General features: G+C 40.5%; 1 protein-coding gene across 4 annotated transcripts in view; it reads left to right on the top strand.

Moving 5' to 3' along the window:
* TBC1D9 (TBC1 domain family member 9) overlaps window positions 1-15,244 on the top strand; it is a 123,582-nt gene that overhangs the window by 92,836 nt on the left and 15,502 nt on the right. For all 4 annotated transcript variants that reach the window (XR_011969699.1, XM_072621108.1, XM_072621107.1 and 1 more), the window contains 4 exons: window positions 4,113-4,327; window positions 6,093-6,210; window positions 9,343-9,628; window positions 10,487-10,616. Coding sequence is in view for 3 of the 4 variants with exons in the window: in XM_072621108.1 (XP_072477209.1) it covers window positions 4,113-4,327; window positions 6,093-6,210; window positions 9,343-9,628; window positions 10,487-10,616 (749 nt within the window). In the remaining variant the exon portion in view is untranslated. The remainder of the gene's footprint in view (window positions 1-4,112; window positions 4,328-6,092; window positions 6,211-9,342; window positions 9,629-10,486; window positions 10,617-15,244) is intronic.

Below are 15,244 nucleotides of genomic sequence, written 5' to 3'. Positions count from 1 at the left end.
TTTAGAGTTTCAAGGGATTAGAGGAGAAGGAGAAAGATGAGAATTAAGAGTCCTAATATCCTCACCTCCTGGATTCTTATATTTTCCTTGGAGCATCTAGTTTGGAGATGAGAAAAGTCCAAATCCATATCCACACCAACATACCCCATCCCAAAGACATCCACTATCCAAAGGACAAACTCATAAACTATGAAGAATGAAGACTTCGACATTATTGGTTCACAGCCAACTTCTGGACAAGATGTTTCCTGATTCTTCTTGGCATAAATGCAGTAGAAAACTGAGCTTTATTACAGAGACCAAAAAGGTTCTTATCATTGTCATTATTATTACTGCAGAATCTACTCCCCATGAGGTAACTCTTTTTCCTTCTCTTTGTCCTACATTGGCTGCTTGCTGGGAGTTCACCAGGGTGATAAAATTGCAAATTGTCAAAGCTGTTTAGAAGACTGAAATTTATCAGGTCCAACAGTTCTAAGTGGGTTGCCTTTTAAATTTGGATCTAAAAGTGGTCACAAGTACCGTAGCTAATAAGTTGCTGAATGATATGGAAATCAAAGAGTACTCCATGGAACACCAGAGAATACAAGAGAAGCCACAATTTACCTGGAGTTCAGGACCAAACAAATTCGGGAACTAGAGTGTTGATAAATTCATGACCTACTTTAGCCCCGTGAGCTCTTTTCAGAAGCAGCAAATATTGAGTTGCTTAAAATGAGACAAATACTTTGAGAGGAATTATTTGGTTTTTGTCTGCTTTATATCACCCCATTCCACACGAACCTATTTACATGCCCTTGTTTTTCATTATGCTGGAGTGGGATGATTACAGGTCCTCATCCAGGAACACTTCTAAGAATCAAAATTCTGAGCCCTCTAATTAGTAGGCAAGGACATGGAGAGGAGATAAGTGCTATCCATTTTTCTCTCTGTTTCTCAGTTTGGGGAAAAGAATTGATCACCTTGGCAACATGATTCAGTTGGTTGACACTGTAAGGCCTGGATTATATTTTAATACTACCTTATTCTGATTAGAATCTGTAGATCTATATACTCTATATTCACATAGACTTGGAAAAACAAAACAGAACCAAAAACTAGTGGAGAACAATGCTTCTTACGTGAGCATTGGTTACACACGTCAAGCCAAACAGAAATGTTCCCCATTCCACCTCTGAGACAATGGTGGGACCAGCTAAACATTACAGAATTGCAGAATCCAGTTCTGGGTAAAGAACAAATATGTCTCACTGCTAGTGAAAGCAGTGTGGTGGAATGGATGTGATGCTAGCCTCACAGGAAGAAAGACCTGCCTCTGACACCTACTGACTTTGTGAGCCAAGGAGTCACTTAACTTCTCAGTGACCTCAGGCAATTCTGTAAATCTTTAAGACTGTAAGGAGTTGCTGACCTGCTTTGGTTAATCACAGTAATGGTTAACATATATAGAAGTTTACAAAGGGGCAGCTAGGTTTCACGGTGGATAGAGTGCTGGAATCAGGAAAAGCTGAATTCAAATCTGGCCTCAGACACCCAATGTGTGACCCTGAGCTAGTCACTTAACCCTGTTTGCCTCATCTGTCAAATGAGCTGGAGAAGAAAATGGCAAATCACTCCAGTTACGTTTGCCAAAAAAACCCTAAATGGATTCATGAAGAGTTGGACATGACTGAAAGAGTGAACAACGACAATTGGTGAAGGGAGTTTCCACAATGGGAGTCCATGGGTTCAGCCCTTTACATCCAATAAAAGTGTGTGTATCTTGTGGAAAGAACATTGATCTGGTGGGTAAAAGAGGCCTAGTTTTACATCCATTTTTCCTTCAAGTTTAATTTGATAAACTTTGAGACAAACTTCATTTCTTTAATCATTTTATTAAGGCTCTTTGTTGCTAGGTTTTCTGGGAACTCTACAAGAAATTGTCTTAAAGTTGTCCTATAAGTGATGGCAATTAGGCTACTATCAGATTTGCAGTTCAGTCATTTTCAATCTTGAGCCCATTTGGGATTTTCTTGGCAAAGATGTAAGAATGGTTTGCGATTTCCTTCTCTAGTTCATTTTAAAGATGAAAAAACCAGGTAAACCAAGGTGAAGTGACTTGCCCAGCATCACCCAGCTAATAAGTGTGTGAGGCCAGATTTGAAGGATTTGGGAAAGATGAGTCTTCTTGACTGTACATCTGAGGATTCTCTTGACTGCATCACCTAGCCGCCCATCAGTATCAAGTTACTATCATCCAGTTAGCTTTTTCCAATATACGTCAGTAGTATCACCACTGCTTTGGGTGATTATATGGAGATGCATATGGACAGGACCAATCTAAGGAGCAGATGGAATTATTGGCTATTTGGATAAAGTTAACTGACGACAGAGGCTAAGAGATGTGGGAAAGTAGGAAGATCACTCTCCTCACAGGAAATGAGAAGACCTGGCATCTGAATGCCAGCTCTACCACTGACTCATTCCCTTGATGACCTTAAGTAATTTGCCTCATGTCTCTGAGCTAAGGTTGCATCTGTAAAATGAAAGGATTTGACTTGACATCCTCTGAGGTTTCCTTCAGTTCTAATGTTCTCCATTTCTGATTCTATACATCCCAGACAGAGCTGGCTTACTTCTGTCTTTAAGAGCTTATTGCTTCATTTGCCTCAAAGTTCAGTTTTCTATTATCATAATAATTAGCATTTATAGAGCCCTTTAGGGTTTGTCAAGTGTTTCACATGCATTATTTAATAAACATTTATTCAGCACCTGCTTCATGAATAGAGAGAAGCAAGGTGAAATAGGAGACAGAGGGCCACATTTGGAGTCAGGAAGAGTCATGTTTTGCCTCTGATATATCCTAGCTGTGTGACCCTAGAGTGATCACTTAACCTAAGTTTAAGATTTGGTGGCGGTCTGAATTGATGGGGAGGTAGTTTCCACAGGAGGAATTCCCTTTTTGAAATCATAGCAAAAAAATAAATAAATATGCAGTATCCTTAGGCATTGGAAATACAAAGTTGTAAAACATCCCCTCCAAGAAAATGAACATAAAAAAAACACCCCACCCCATTGAGTTTCTACCTTTAGGAACCTTATATCTGTTGCTGGAATGTGAATCTGTCAGGGAGATAAGTCTTTATCAGCTAGCATTTCACATGCCATTATTTGACAGCTAGCCAGTTGGTTCTGAAGTCCTGAAGCCTTCTGTTTACTCTGCCTGAGAAAAAATGGGCATCACCGAAATTTGAGGTTTGGAAGAGACCTCAGTGTCTACTTAATCCACCTTCTTTCCCAGAAAATAATTTCCATACACCTAGCAAGTTGGGCCTTTGGCTTAAAAGACCTCTGAGAAGGAGCAAACCTACCACCTCTGAAGACAGCAACATTTCACATCCAGAAGGTTCTCATTGTTGGGAAGTTCTGACAGCATGCTTCTACTGGTCTCTTTGCATCATCCACATATCATTTTTGATCTGGCTCCCTGTGACCAAAAAAAACAACATGATCCCACATCAGATACATGAAGACAGCCATCATCTGCTCCTCCTCTTTCACCACCATCCCCCCATCCCCGCCCAGTGGCTCCTTTATTAGAACTAAAGATTCCTAGTTCCTTCAGCTGAGCCTCTAGCGACATGAACTAGAGGGTACCAAGGGAGTGGTGTCAAATTCAGACACAAACCAGGGGGGCTGGAACCATACCCTCTTTCATTGCAGACCACATACTGCCTTTGACATCTGTACTAGGAGGGCAGAGATTTGATTGTAAGCTCCTTGAAGGCAAGGGCTGTCTTTTTCCTTTTTTTGTATCCCCAGTGCTTAGTGAAGTGTCCGGCACCTAGTAGGCACTTTTATTGATTGATTACTGAAAGGGAAGGTGGGAGGACACAAAAGGCTGAGCTTCATCTATGGGCAACCCTAGATGTGGCTGGTCAAAAGGATAACATCTGAGTACACCCACATCCTTCATGTGATTTCATTGTTTTTCTTAAAAATAAAGAATTTATTAGCAAATGTTAGGGAAACCAAGGGTGGGGAGTTCCTAAGATTAGAAAACAGTCCTAGCAGAACAACAGGAAATTGTACGCAGTTACTGCCATGTTTGATGCTGTTGGGACTGTTCCTAGGAGCCATCAATGAGATGGTCACCCATCCTGGCTATTATGAAGATCTGGTGGAAAAGTCTATGGGAAAGTACAACCTTGCCACGGAGGAAATTGAACGAGACTTGCACCGGTCCCTCCCAGAACACCCGGCTTTCCAGAATGAAATGGGTATTGCTGCTCTGAGGAGAGTGTTAACAGCTTATGCCTTTAGAAATCCCAACATAGGATATTGCCAGGTAAATTTGAGATGTTCACTTTAAGACACCTGGTGGTTAAAAGAGAGAGAAGTGTGGGGACACCATGGGTGTAATGGAAAGAACATACAATCAGTCAGGCTCTGTCCCTGCTTCTACCCAGCTATGTGGCCTTGGGTCCATACCTCCCCTTTGGTCTTGGTATCATCATCCATAAGGTGAATGAATTGGTCTATTAGGTCTTTTTTAAAGCTCCTCCCTGTACTAAAATCTAGTAACTCTAGAAACTGTACAGGCATTTTAATACAATAGGGAGGATTTTTTTAATTTAAATTTGTATAACTGTTTCTAGAAAACATGTTGTTAACCTTTTTTGTGTCATGGATTCCTTTAGCAGTAGGAAAAATCTTCTTATACTAAAGTTTGCCTACATTCATAATGGAAGGAAGTGCTGAATTGTAGAGATTAGTGAAAACAAAGATGTAATTTTAAAATTTTCATTTAATTAAAAAATATTTTCCTAAGTTCATGAATCTCCTGAAATCCATCCACAGGCCCCATGGGAGTTTATGGACCCTAGATTAGAACCTCTGTTCTAGAAGACCATTACATAATTGAATTAGCTTCTAATAAAAATAGAGCTCAAGTAAGGTATACAGAGCCCAGAAGTGAAAAGGAGACTCAGACACCAAAGTCCTATCAAAATTCCTTTCTACCACAGAGCCATAGTTAGACATTCTAGGGCCTAGGATAAGCACCACAAAATCTGCCCTAAAACCAACTTTTAGAAACAAACTTTTGGGGTTATGGAGGGATGGAGACTTTGGAGAAAGACTTGAAGTAACAGCCACCCTATGGAGAGAGGATAGTAGCTTTCTATTTTCAGTAATTCCTCTTGCTAAATTAGGTATCAAGTTCCTATGCTTCTAAAATTGCTGTCATTCATTGCCCTCTCAATTTAATTTTAGCCTATTTGCATAGAGCTCCACTTGCCCTGCCCTGGTTATAATCCTGGGCAAGTGATTCGCCAGCCTTTGCTAGAAGACCCTTAGGAAAGGAGGCCCGCTCTAATTATTAGACAGCTTTTCCTGCCATCCAGATGAAATGTCCTTCAGTTTCGTCCCACAGCTTCTAGTTCTGCCATTGGGGTCCAAGCAGAACTAAGCTAATACCTCTTAAGATACTCGATGGCAGCTATCATGTCCTTCCCTGAATCTTCTCTTTTCCGAATTGGAAAAAAAACCCCCACCAAATTCCATTTCCTTCAGCTGATGCTCATGTGTATCTATAACACCTGGGTTGTCTAAACTCTTTCCCACAAAGGAAAGGTTGCTTGGAACACGTTTGAAGCTTTTTGCCTTATCCAGCTAGACAGTGTTACTTGGGAATTCCCTTGTATTCAGTTGGTCTTTTGCTTTCCTTAGTTACTACATTTTATATAAAATAATGCCCTCTATAGAGCCTTTGACCTTGGGTCCTGGGTAGTGGAAACTATGATGGCTGGACAAGAGGAAAGGGAAAAACTGACCTCACTTGTGGGTGCTTTAACTTATACTGAACAAGTCTACCAATGAACAGTCATTTAAGAGGAAGCCTTGCCTGCTTGTCTTGTGTTTTGGTAGCTTTGCTCCAAGTAAACAGTCACAAATAAGTTGCCTAGAAAATACCCACTTGATTTTTGGACACAGTGAAACACTGACTCTGAATTCGCTGATCTTATTTTTCCATCTCCAACTCTACCACCACCTCCTTCCCCCAAAATCACCCTTTTCATCTTTTAATTTCTTTTTTTTATTCATCTCTCTAGGCAATGAACATAGTAACCTCAGTGCTGCTTTTATATGCAAAAGAGGAAGAAGCCTTTTGGCTCCTGGTAGCTTTGTGTGAAAGGATGCTTCCTGACTACTACAACACCAGAGTTGTTGGTATGTGTGAATGGGTTTAAAATTTGGCCTCCTTGGTACCCAGATGGTGTTTTCTAGCGAGGTGTCCCTCACGGACCTAATGTGACTGGTGCTATATTCCCAATCACCATTGACCAGGGAAATCACAAAACAAGGCATATCTACTGACTTGAGTCTAAAAGATGATATGATTGATATGATACGAGATGATGCCTGATCAAAAGCCATAATGAGGCTAAGTCAATGACACGTTGTCCCAGGGCTTGAGGACAATTGAGGAGATTCTGACAGCTTCTCAAGACCTATAGCAGTATAAACAACTGAACTTTGGGCTTAATTAGCAAATATATTAGTTAAAATAGGAAAATCCCAGAGGATGTGTGCCCACACCCCAGATGAACCCAACTTATATGCAGAAAGTCACATGGGATTTCCAGACTCAGTATCCTTGTTTAAGAAATAGTGATTTCTTTTTAAGAAGTGTGATGGGAAGGTCCATCCTTCCAAGAGCAAAACAGGAATTTTGATAATATAAACCAGAAAAAACAACCAGAAAAAAGGAAGTATTTTTACTGGGAGACTGTGAAACACCAGTAGGATCAATAGATTTCTGAATAGAATAAGAATGAGCAGAGAAAGACAATAGATGTGGGTTATTTAATTTAGAAAAAAATAAATCTACGGTGCAAGGTGATTTTAGAAATCAATTGCACAGCAGGCACTTTAAAAAATATTTCCACAACCCCTTACTGTTTTTTCATCTGCTCTCTTGAGTGCTTCAAACATTGTTCAGGGTATCGTAAAAGCTTCCTCGTTCTGATTGAGCCAAATGTTGGGACCAATGTGTATAGTATCATCTCTGTGTTTAGAACTGGAAGAAATCATAGGTCATTTAGTCTGACATCCTCATTGTACAGAGGAGGAAACTGAGACCTGAAGACGCAAAAGTTCTCATAATGAGTAAAGAATGAGGATTTGAATCTGGGACCCCAACTCCAAATCCCACCTCTTTCTCATTGCGCCAGTTCTAGAAAGAAGCCTCAAACTCCTTTTTCTGGCATCATTGGTCCTCTGCCCTGCCATTGGTAACTGAACAGCTTCTCTCCACAGACCTAAACAAGTTGATGTTGAATTTGGGCCAAAACATTTTTCAACTTGGGAAACCAGATAATCAGCTCGTTGCTGTTAGTCATTTGTTTCAGTCATGTCCAACTCTCTATGACCCCATTTGGGGTTTTCTTGGCACAGATACTGGAGTGGTTTGCCATTTCCTTCTCCAGCTCATTTGACAGATGAGGAAACTGAGGCAAAAAAATTAGGTGACTTGTCCAGGGTCACACAGCTAGTAAGTGTCTGAGGCCAGAGTTGATCAGGGAGATGAGGCTTCCAGCCCCAAAACTCTATCCGCTAGATGGAACTAAGTGAATAGACGTATCAGCTATTCAGTACTGACAACATAACAAGTCAGTTGCAGCTGATTGACTTACAGAACACTGATTCTTCAACGAATCTGTGATCTCACTGACAGAGTCACTCCTCCCAGTTTAGATCCCTGCCCATCCATGCCTTATCTTCCTGTGTGATTCTTGTCCAAGTCTTTTCATACTAGAGGCCATAATTTAGATCCCTTAATATATACCAGTGGGACACATTGGGCAGTCCATTATATTTCCTGCAAATCTGGGCCACTTTCTTTTCCAGACATTAATGTCTTGGATGATACCTTTTAAGCAGCTAGGCAGTGTAGTAGACAGAGTGACGAACCCGGAGTCAGGAATAACCTAACTGAAATTCTGTCTCTGATATTTAACTAGCTGTGTGACCCTGGGCAGGTCACTTAACCTCCATCTGCCTTAGTGTCTCCAACTGTAAGATGGAAATAATAGTATTGATCTCCTAAGTCTGTTGGTGCAGATCAAATGAGGTCTTTGTTGTTATTGTTTTTAATTCAATTTTATTTTTAGTTCCAAATTCTCTCCCTCCCACCTCCCCCTCCTACACCCAAAGAAGAGGCAAGAAAAACAAAACCCTATTACAAATATGAATAGTTAAACAAAATAAATTCTCTCACTAGCCATGACCAAAGAAAAAATAGTCTTTAGTCTACACTCAGTCCATCAGCTATCTATCAACTGATTACCATTTCATCTTAAGTTCTTTCAACTTGTGCTTGGTCATTCATAAGTCTTTCAGAGTCATTTATGAGATAATATTTTAAAGCACTTTGCAGAGTGCCTGGAACATAGTAGGTACTTAATAAATGCTTCTTCCCACCAGCCACTTCTTGTACACAAATCATCATTGACAAGATGATTCATTCTACTTGTGATGGTCATGTCTTTCCATTGCCTTCTGGGTCACCAAAAGACAAGCTTTGCATCAGGGATCAGAGTGAGAGCCTCAAGCAGAACAAAATTCATTCATTTCTTCAGTATGCACTTATTAAATGTCTGCCACATGCCTGATATTCTGCTAATCTCTCGGTGTATAGAGCTTCTGCCCTCAAGGAGCTAATATTTTACTGGGCAAAACAATACATGCATACTGAGATAAGTACAAGATAAATGCAACATAAATGGGGGTGGTTGTAGGGGACAGCCTATTAGCAACTAGGAAAAACCTTAGAGAGGTACTGCCCTAACCTTCTCCTAGTCTAATCTGGGCCCAATATATAGAGTTTCTGCCAATGCCTGTCCCATGGAATGTATACTGGTAGCTGGCTCAGTAAGCTACCCATCCAGCTAAGGATGGCATTGACCTGGCAAGATACCAGTCTAATTACTGTACTTTGATTCATGCATTAGTTCAAACTTGTAAACTTATTTTTCTGACTTTCATTTCTAGCACAGCGATGTCCTTTTACAATGGGGAGAAAAGGACACGGATGGCCCCAAAGGAGGAGACACAGACAAAACTAATTTAAAAAACAATTCATTGACCAACTGTACTAGAAGGCAGAGTTGAAAGGACAAGAAAACCTGTCTGTCAGTCTGGTTGAAGGGGAAATATGAAAAGCTTGAATTCAGAGAAGTTCAGTGTAGCAAGGAAATTGCATTGTCCCTTCAAACCACTAAATTAAAGCCATTTGAATGGGTTCATTAGAGGGAGAAGTGTTTGACTCATTTCACCTTTCTCTGCTGGCCTGCCTTACAGGAGCACTGGTGGACCAGGGTGTTTTCGAGGAACTAGCCCGAGACTATGTCCCCCAGCTGTACGACTGCATGCAAGATTTGGGGGTGATCTCCACCATCTCCCTGTCTTGGTTCCTCACACTGTTTCTTAGTGTGATGCCTTTTGAGAGTGCAGTTGTGGTTGTCGACTGCTTCTTCTATGAAGGAATCAAAGTGATCTTCCAACTGGCATTGGCTGTTCTGGATGCCAATGTGGACAAGCTTCTCAACTGCAAAGATGATGGGGAAGCCATGACAGTTCTGGGGAGGTACTTATTTCCAGTCTCATTTTGTAGACCTGCTCCCTTTTTCTCATTTTATACCTCTTTAGCTGCCCTATCTTCGAGTATTTGATAAGACTGTCATGTGGGAGATGGATCAGACCTGTTCTGTTTGGCCCCAAAAGGCAGACCTGGAGACACTGGAGGGAAGTGGGAAAAGGTGAATTTAGGCTTGATATCAGGGAAAATGTCCATATCATTAGAGCTGTCCACTGGCCTGGGAAGCCTTAGAAGGTAATCAGTTACACTTCAAGTGCATTGGAGGTCTTTAAGCAGAAGTAGGATGATCAATTATTGACTGTTGTATTGGGCACTTTTTGTCGTTGTATAGGTTAGATGGGGTAGCCTGAGATCTCTTAAAAACCCTAAAATTCTATGACTCTGTGTTTATCCTTTTTATCAACAGTGTCTGGCACACAGTAGGCCCTCAATAAATGCTTGTTTATTGACTAAGGGTAGGGACTTCTTTGTTTCTGTCTGCACTCCTAGTGCTTAGCATAGTTTCTGCACAAAGTAGACTGTATTGAACTGACTTAGCCCAAGTAGCTCTTAGAAGCCTAGCTATGTACAAATTTTTCTGGGCCTTCTTTCTCCACTTTTTGCATGTTATTTTCTGGGTCTTAACTGAATTGAGTCTCAGACTAACTAGTGTCTGTTTCCACCTATGTCAGAAGATTTATTTTCATATACATTTCAGGGGCATTATGTAACTGTGAGTGGGTTTTTTAAGGTAATTTGTTGTTCTTGGTGCATTGGGCAGTTTTGTAGCAAGAATATCCATGTAGCATGCTCCAGGGGATTCCTGGGTCTCCTTGTGACCTCTGATTGATTGATTTCTATCCACAGGTACTTAGACAGTGTGACCAACAAAGATAGCACCCTGCCTCCCATCCCTCACCTTCATTCCCTGCTCAGTGATGATGTGGAACCTTACCCAGAGGTGGATATCTTCAGGCTCATCAGAACCTCCTATGAGGTAGGTGCTATTTGCTATATGTTGAAATCTCTGGAATCAGCTGGAAACAGGAGACAGCTTGCATGTGTGTTACTCAGGGCCATTGTTAACCCAGGAAGCATGAACTAGCCTTGGGAGGATCTGCATCCTGTCCCACTGGAGAGCAAGAAAAGACTTATTAAGTGAGCCTGGAACAATGTCATCACCAGCCTGATGAGGTCATTTTTCTTTTTTATTAAGAGAAAGGAGATGACATGGCTACTGATGGGGGGAGGGGGAACAGAATTTCAGGAAGACACACAACAACACAGGGTGTAGCATGGAGTAAATGATGAGCTGAGCTGTGAGATTTGGCCCACTCACCCCCAAAGATCAGAGCCAAAGCAGCATGTTCAGGAGCATTCATAGAGTTTTAATTGGGCATTCCAAAATCACTGGGACCCAAGGGTGACCCAACTGACCCAAAGTGGTCAGAGTAAATCAGTCTTGAGGAGTCTCTTCTGAGATTCTCCCCCAGTTTGGAATAATTGTGTTAAGTGAACTTACTTTCTCAGGCCAACCCCAAAGACTTAGCATTTTTCCCAGAGTGAACCAGGTGGTCCTGTTAAAGTCAAGTGTCCCCTTTAATTGCTCCTTGAGTCTATTCTAGAATAGATGCAAAGTCTCTGAGTGACCCTAAAACTTCCCTGGCCTCCTGGAAGTTTTCTGACCTGAAAATGCCACAGGTATTAAAAATGAACCGAATCCTAGGACTAGGAGGCATGAAATGAGATCTGGTTTTAAAGTCAGATGACTTGGGTTGGAACTTCACCTCTGTCACTTACCACCTGAGGAACCTTAACAGACCACTTTACCCTTGGAGCACCAGTTTCTTCATCTGTAAATCAAGTCAACACAAATTTATTAAGCACTACTCCATGTCTTGTACTGGTTAAAAAAAAAAGGAAGGGGGAGGTAAATATTGGATTAGATGACCTGTGAAGTTTCTTGTAACTTAATTCTATAAGTGTATAAGCAAATTGCACCCCACGGTCATGGAGCAGAATGTCCCTTGTTCTTGTGGCATTGACTGAGCTCCTTTTTACCCCCATTTCCTGACATTTGCCTTGAGGATGTGTTGTGTCCTTATCTAATAAATAGTCAAGATTTAGAGAGAGGATCCTTGCAAGCATCTTTTCCTCCTATCTTTAGATGCTGCTAGATCCTGCAGCATGATTGCCTACATTCCAGTTCACTGCTTTGTAATTGTTTGTTGGGGGATGATTAGGACGATTAAGTTGGGGGTGGAAATAATGGAGACAGAAATGCCTGCTTGCATCTAAAATGAGAAACTTTTTTTTGGTGAGTGCAGAATCCTTGCTGGAGATTATTTCCAACTCACATGAGGATTTTTTAAAGAGACCCTTTTTATTTAGACCACGTGAATGTGCCACTGATGCCCAGACATACTCAAGACATGATGCTTATATTTATAGCGCAAAGATTTCATATTTGTATGTTTAAATACATATGCACATGGACCTAAAAGTAAACCCACTGTGCTCTCTTACAGTAGACAGCGCAGTAGCCATCTGCAGTCAGTACATAGGAAAGACCATGGAGACTGGAGACAAGATCAAAGAATGGGTTTCCATTCGCATGCCTAACATTGTGAGCCCAAGGAGAAAGCATCTGTTATAGGATTGTTTTTGGTTTGTTTTTTTCAAGTGCTGCCCCAGCTCTAGATTTATCTTTTAATACCTAGAGTCCAGGAATGAGGGAGCTTAGGATCTCCCCCTCTCTGGCAGAAGTTGCTAAGTAAGGAAATCTCCTCAAATATCATGTATAGAAACTGTTTCTTCCATGGCTTCTCCTCCTTTTCTCTTCATTTTCTTTTCCCTGCTTCTAGCCTGAGGAGTACCCCATTGAAATGGAGAAAGCATCCTCCTAAACCTAATGCCCTTGGGCAGCCCAGAGTCCCCCACCTTGTGGCTTTTTGGGACATGAATTTTACCTCCTTCTTCAGCCACTCCATCCCTGACTACCAAAGTAGCCAAAAGTTAAGATTAGAAAGAAAGAAAAAAAAACCTGAAGTATTTTAGACTAAGATGTAAATGAACCTTAATTTTTTATAACATTGAAAGATTTAGACCTGAAAAGAGTTAAAAGGGCATCTAGTCCACTGGAGAGGACAAAAAGAGAACAGGTTGCCTCCAGCAGCCTGGAATTGAAACCCAGGTTTTCTGATTTCAAACTAAGTGCTATCTGTTCTGCCACAGCCAGCCTGGAAGGAATGTGCACTTTGACCCAGGGGAGCCTCTTAATTATGGGAGATGTCAGAGAGGTAGTCATGCAGTAAAAAAAAATGCAAATCCAACTCTCCATGACCCTCCAGCTACCTGTGCAGGTATAACTGTCTTGGCCAGGAACTCGATCATCAAGTGTGTGCCTCTATGAAGATGGGCTGGTTGACTAAATTTGAGCCATGGGACATTTTGATTTTGTAGTACCTGCTAAAAGAGCTAATTTCTTCTCTCTCCTCTGGTGCCTTTTATGAGTTAGTCACTATGTAGCCTCAGAAATGAAAACTGCACAATGGAAAACTATTAAATTAGCAGATGCTAATGGGAAGAAATAAAGTCTGCATGTTTTTTAGGTGGCATCCCAGGCCTATTTGCTATTAAGACAATTTGCCTGTTAGATCATCAAGGTTAGATCACCAAATGGGGAAAAGTGATGGCAGAAAGAATTGCACAAATATTGAGATAATAAAGATAACAGAGATAACAAAGATCCTTGAGATAGCAAGGATCATTGATTGCAATGGAGAAGGACCCTTAGCCCTTCATTTTATAAAATCTAACTCTAAGGCCCAGAGTAGTGCAGTGATTCACCCAATCTCATACAGTCAAAGTGTTGGGGTTTGCATCCATGTGCTCACTTTGTTGGCATTGCTGTTGTTGAGTTGTTTCAGTTGTGACCCCATTTGGGTTTTTCTTGGCAAAGATTCTGAAGTAGTTTGTCACTTCTCTCTCCAACTCATTTAACAGATGAGGAAACTGAGGCAAATAGGTTTAAGTGACTTGGTCACACAGCTAGTAAGTATATGATGCCAGATTTGAACTCAGGAAGATGAATTTTCCTGAGTCCAGGCCCAGCACTATCTAGTTGCCTAAATCTACTTAATTTTTCATTATACTTTACTGCTTGTCAGTAAGACCAAGCAGTTTAAGGGATGGGCCAATTTAGGAATGACTCCAATTTTGGCTTTTCCCAAAGATTTTTTATTTAGATTTTTTTTTATCACATTGCATTATTTCCTTTCACTGAGAATTGAATTGAATTTCTGGATGTCCTGAGAGAAGGGTTTATCTCTGGCCATTTGCATCTGGTTTGTGAATCTTGGGAAATGTTGGCTCCCGGACATGCTGAGCTAATTTATTCACTCTATTTTTAGCAAATTAATACATCCAAGTTCCTCCAGAAGGAAAATTATGTCATTCCTCTTGATTTTTCCTTTAGAAGTCATCGCCAAATAGCAAGATCCAAGTTGAGAGTCGCCAGTATACTTATGGGAACTTCTAAGTGGAAGGACAATTGCATACTCTAAATGATCCCAGTCCAAAAATGGGTAGCTCCTTCCTGCATTCTTATCACTAGCTCTGAATATGCATCCTTTTTCATTATCACATATAGGCCTATTGAATCTGAGATATACCAGCTCTCTCTTCATTGCATGGATCTATTAACTGAAAAGAACTGAAGTTTAATACCTCAAGAGACAAAGCTGCTTTAAGTGATGAGTTTTTTAACCTGTGAGGCAAAGAAAATAGTGATAGTAAGATTAAAATGGTTTTTTCAAAGTAAAATTATAATTGTTCATATTTAATGAGCATTTCCAAAGATAGAAGAAATCATAGTAAATTATAATAAAATTATTCAAAATTTTATTCAATTGTATTCAAAATAATATAATTATAATAAAATTATTCAAAATTTTCTTTAATCATTTAAAGATTCTTGAGTCTATTGATGTTCCTGGTCCTTCTCGTGTTAAAGCGCTATGGCCCAAGTCTCCCCCAGCCCTCGCTTTTCCCCTTCTCTTCAGCTGACACATAGAAAAGGCCACTCTGCTCCCAAATGTATGATAAGGGAGCTGCTGCTAGATGTGCAGCTGTAAATAAGATACACCAGACATTTCAGTGTCTTCTGATTGAGCTGATTCTATGGAGTAGATGTGACCAGACAGAAACTTCAGAAGAAGAAGGCTGCTTATGTAACACTTGGTATTACCTCCTCCGTCGGTATCTAATTAACCTTAGAAATTAGCTTCCTCTGCGTCTAGACAGATCCTCTCTGGCCATATCATACCCTGTTCAAAAGCAGTTCTTCTCTGTGAATTGTTGGTTTGAAGCATGTTTGGGGGCTTTGCGTTGGATTTTTTTTTTTAAGATATTTTAGAAATAAATGGACTATTTTTTGCTTTGAGAAAATAGCAGACTTGTACAAGGCAAAACAAGTAAAGATCTTATTACATATTATTAAGAAGCATTTCATTTTCAATAGCACAGGAGGGAGTGGATGAAAAATCTCAAGACATTTGCAAAAAGAAAGTCAAATTTAGTACAGATTATTTTGCCTTTGGTTACAAGGAAGCCCTGTTCATTCCT

This window comes from Notamacropus eugenii, chromosome 6 (genome assembly GCF_028372415.1).
Source record: "Notamacropus eugenii isolate mMacEug1 chromosome 6, mMacEug1.pri_v2, whole genome shotgun sequence".
NCBI lineage: Eukaryota > Metazoa > Chordata > Mammalia > Diprotodontia > Macropodidae > Notamacropus > Notamacropus eugenii.
This window is presented reverse-complemented; position numbering and strand designations above follow the sequence as displayed.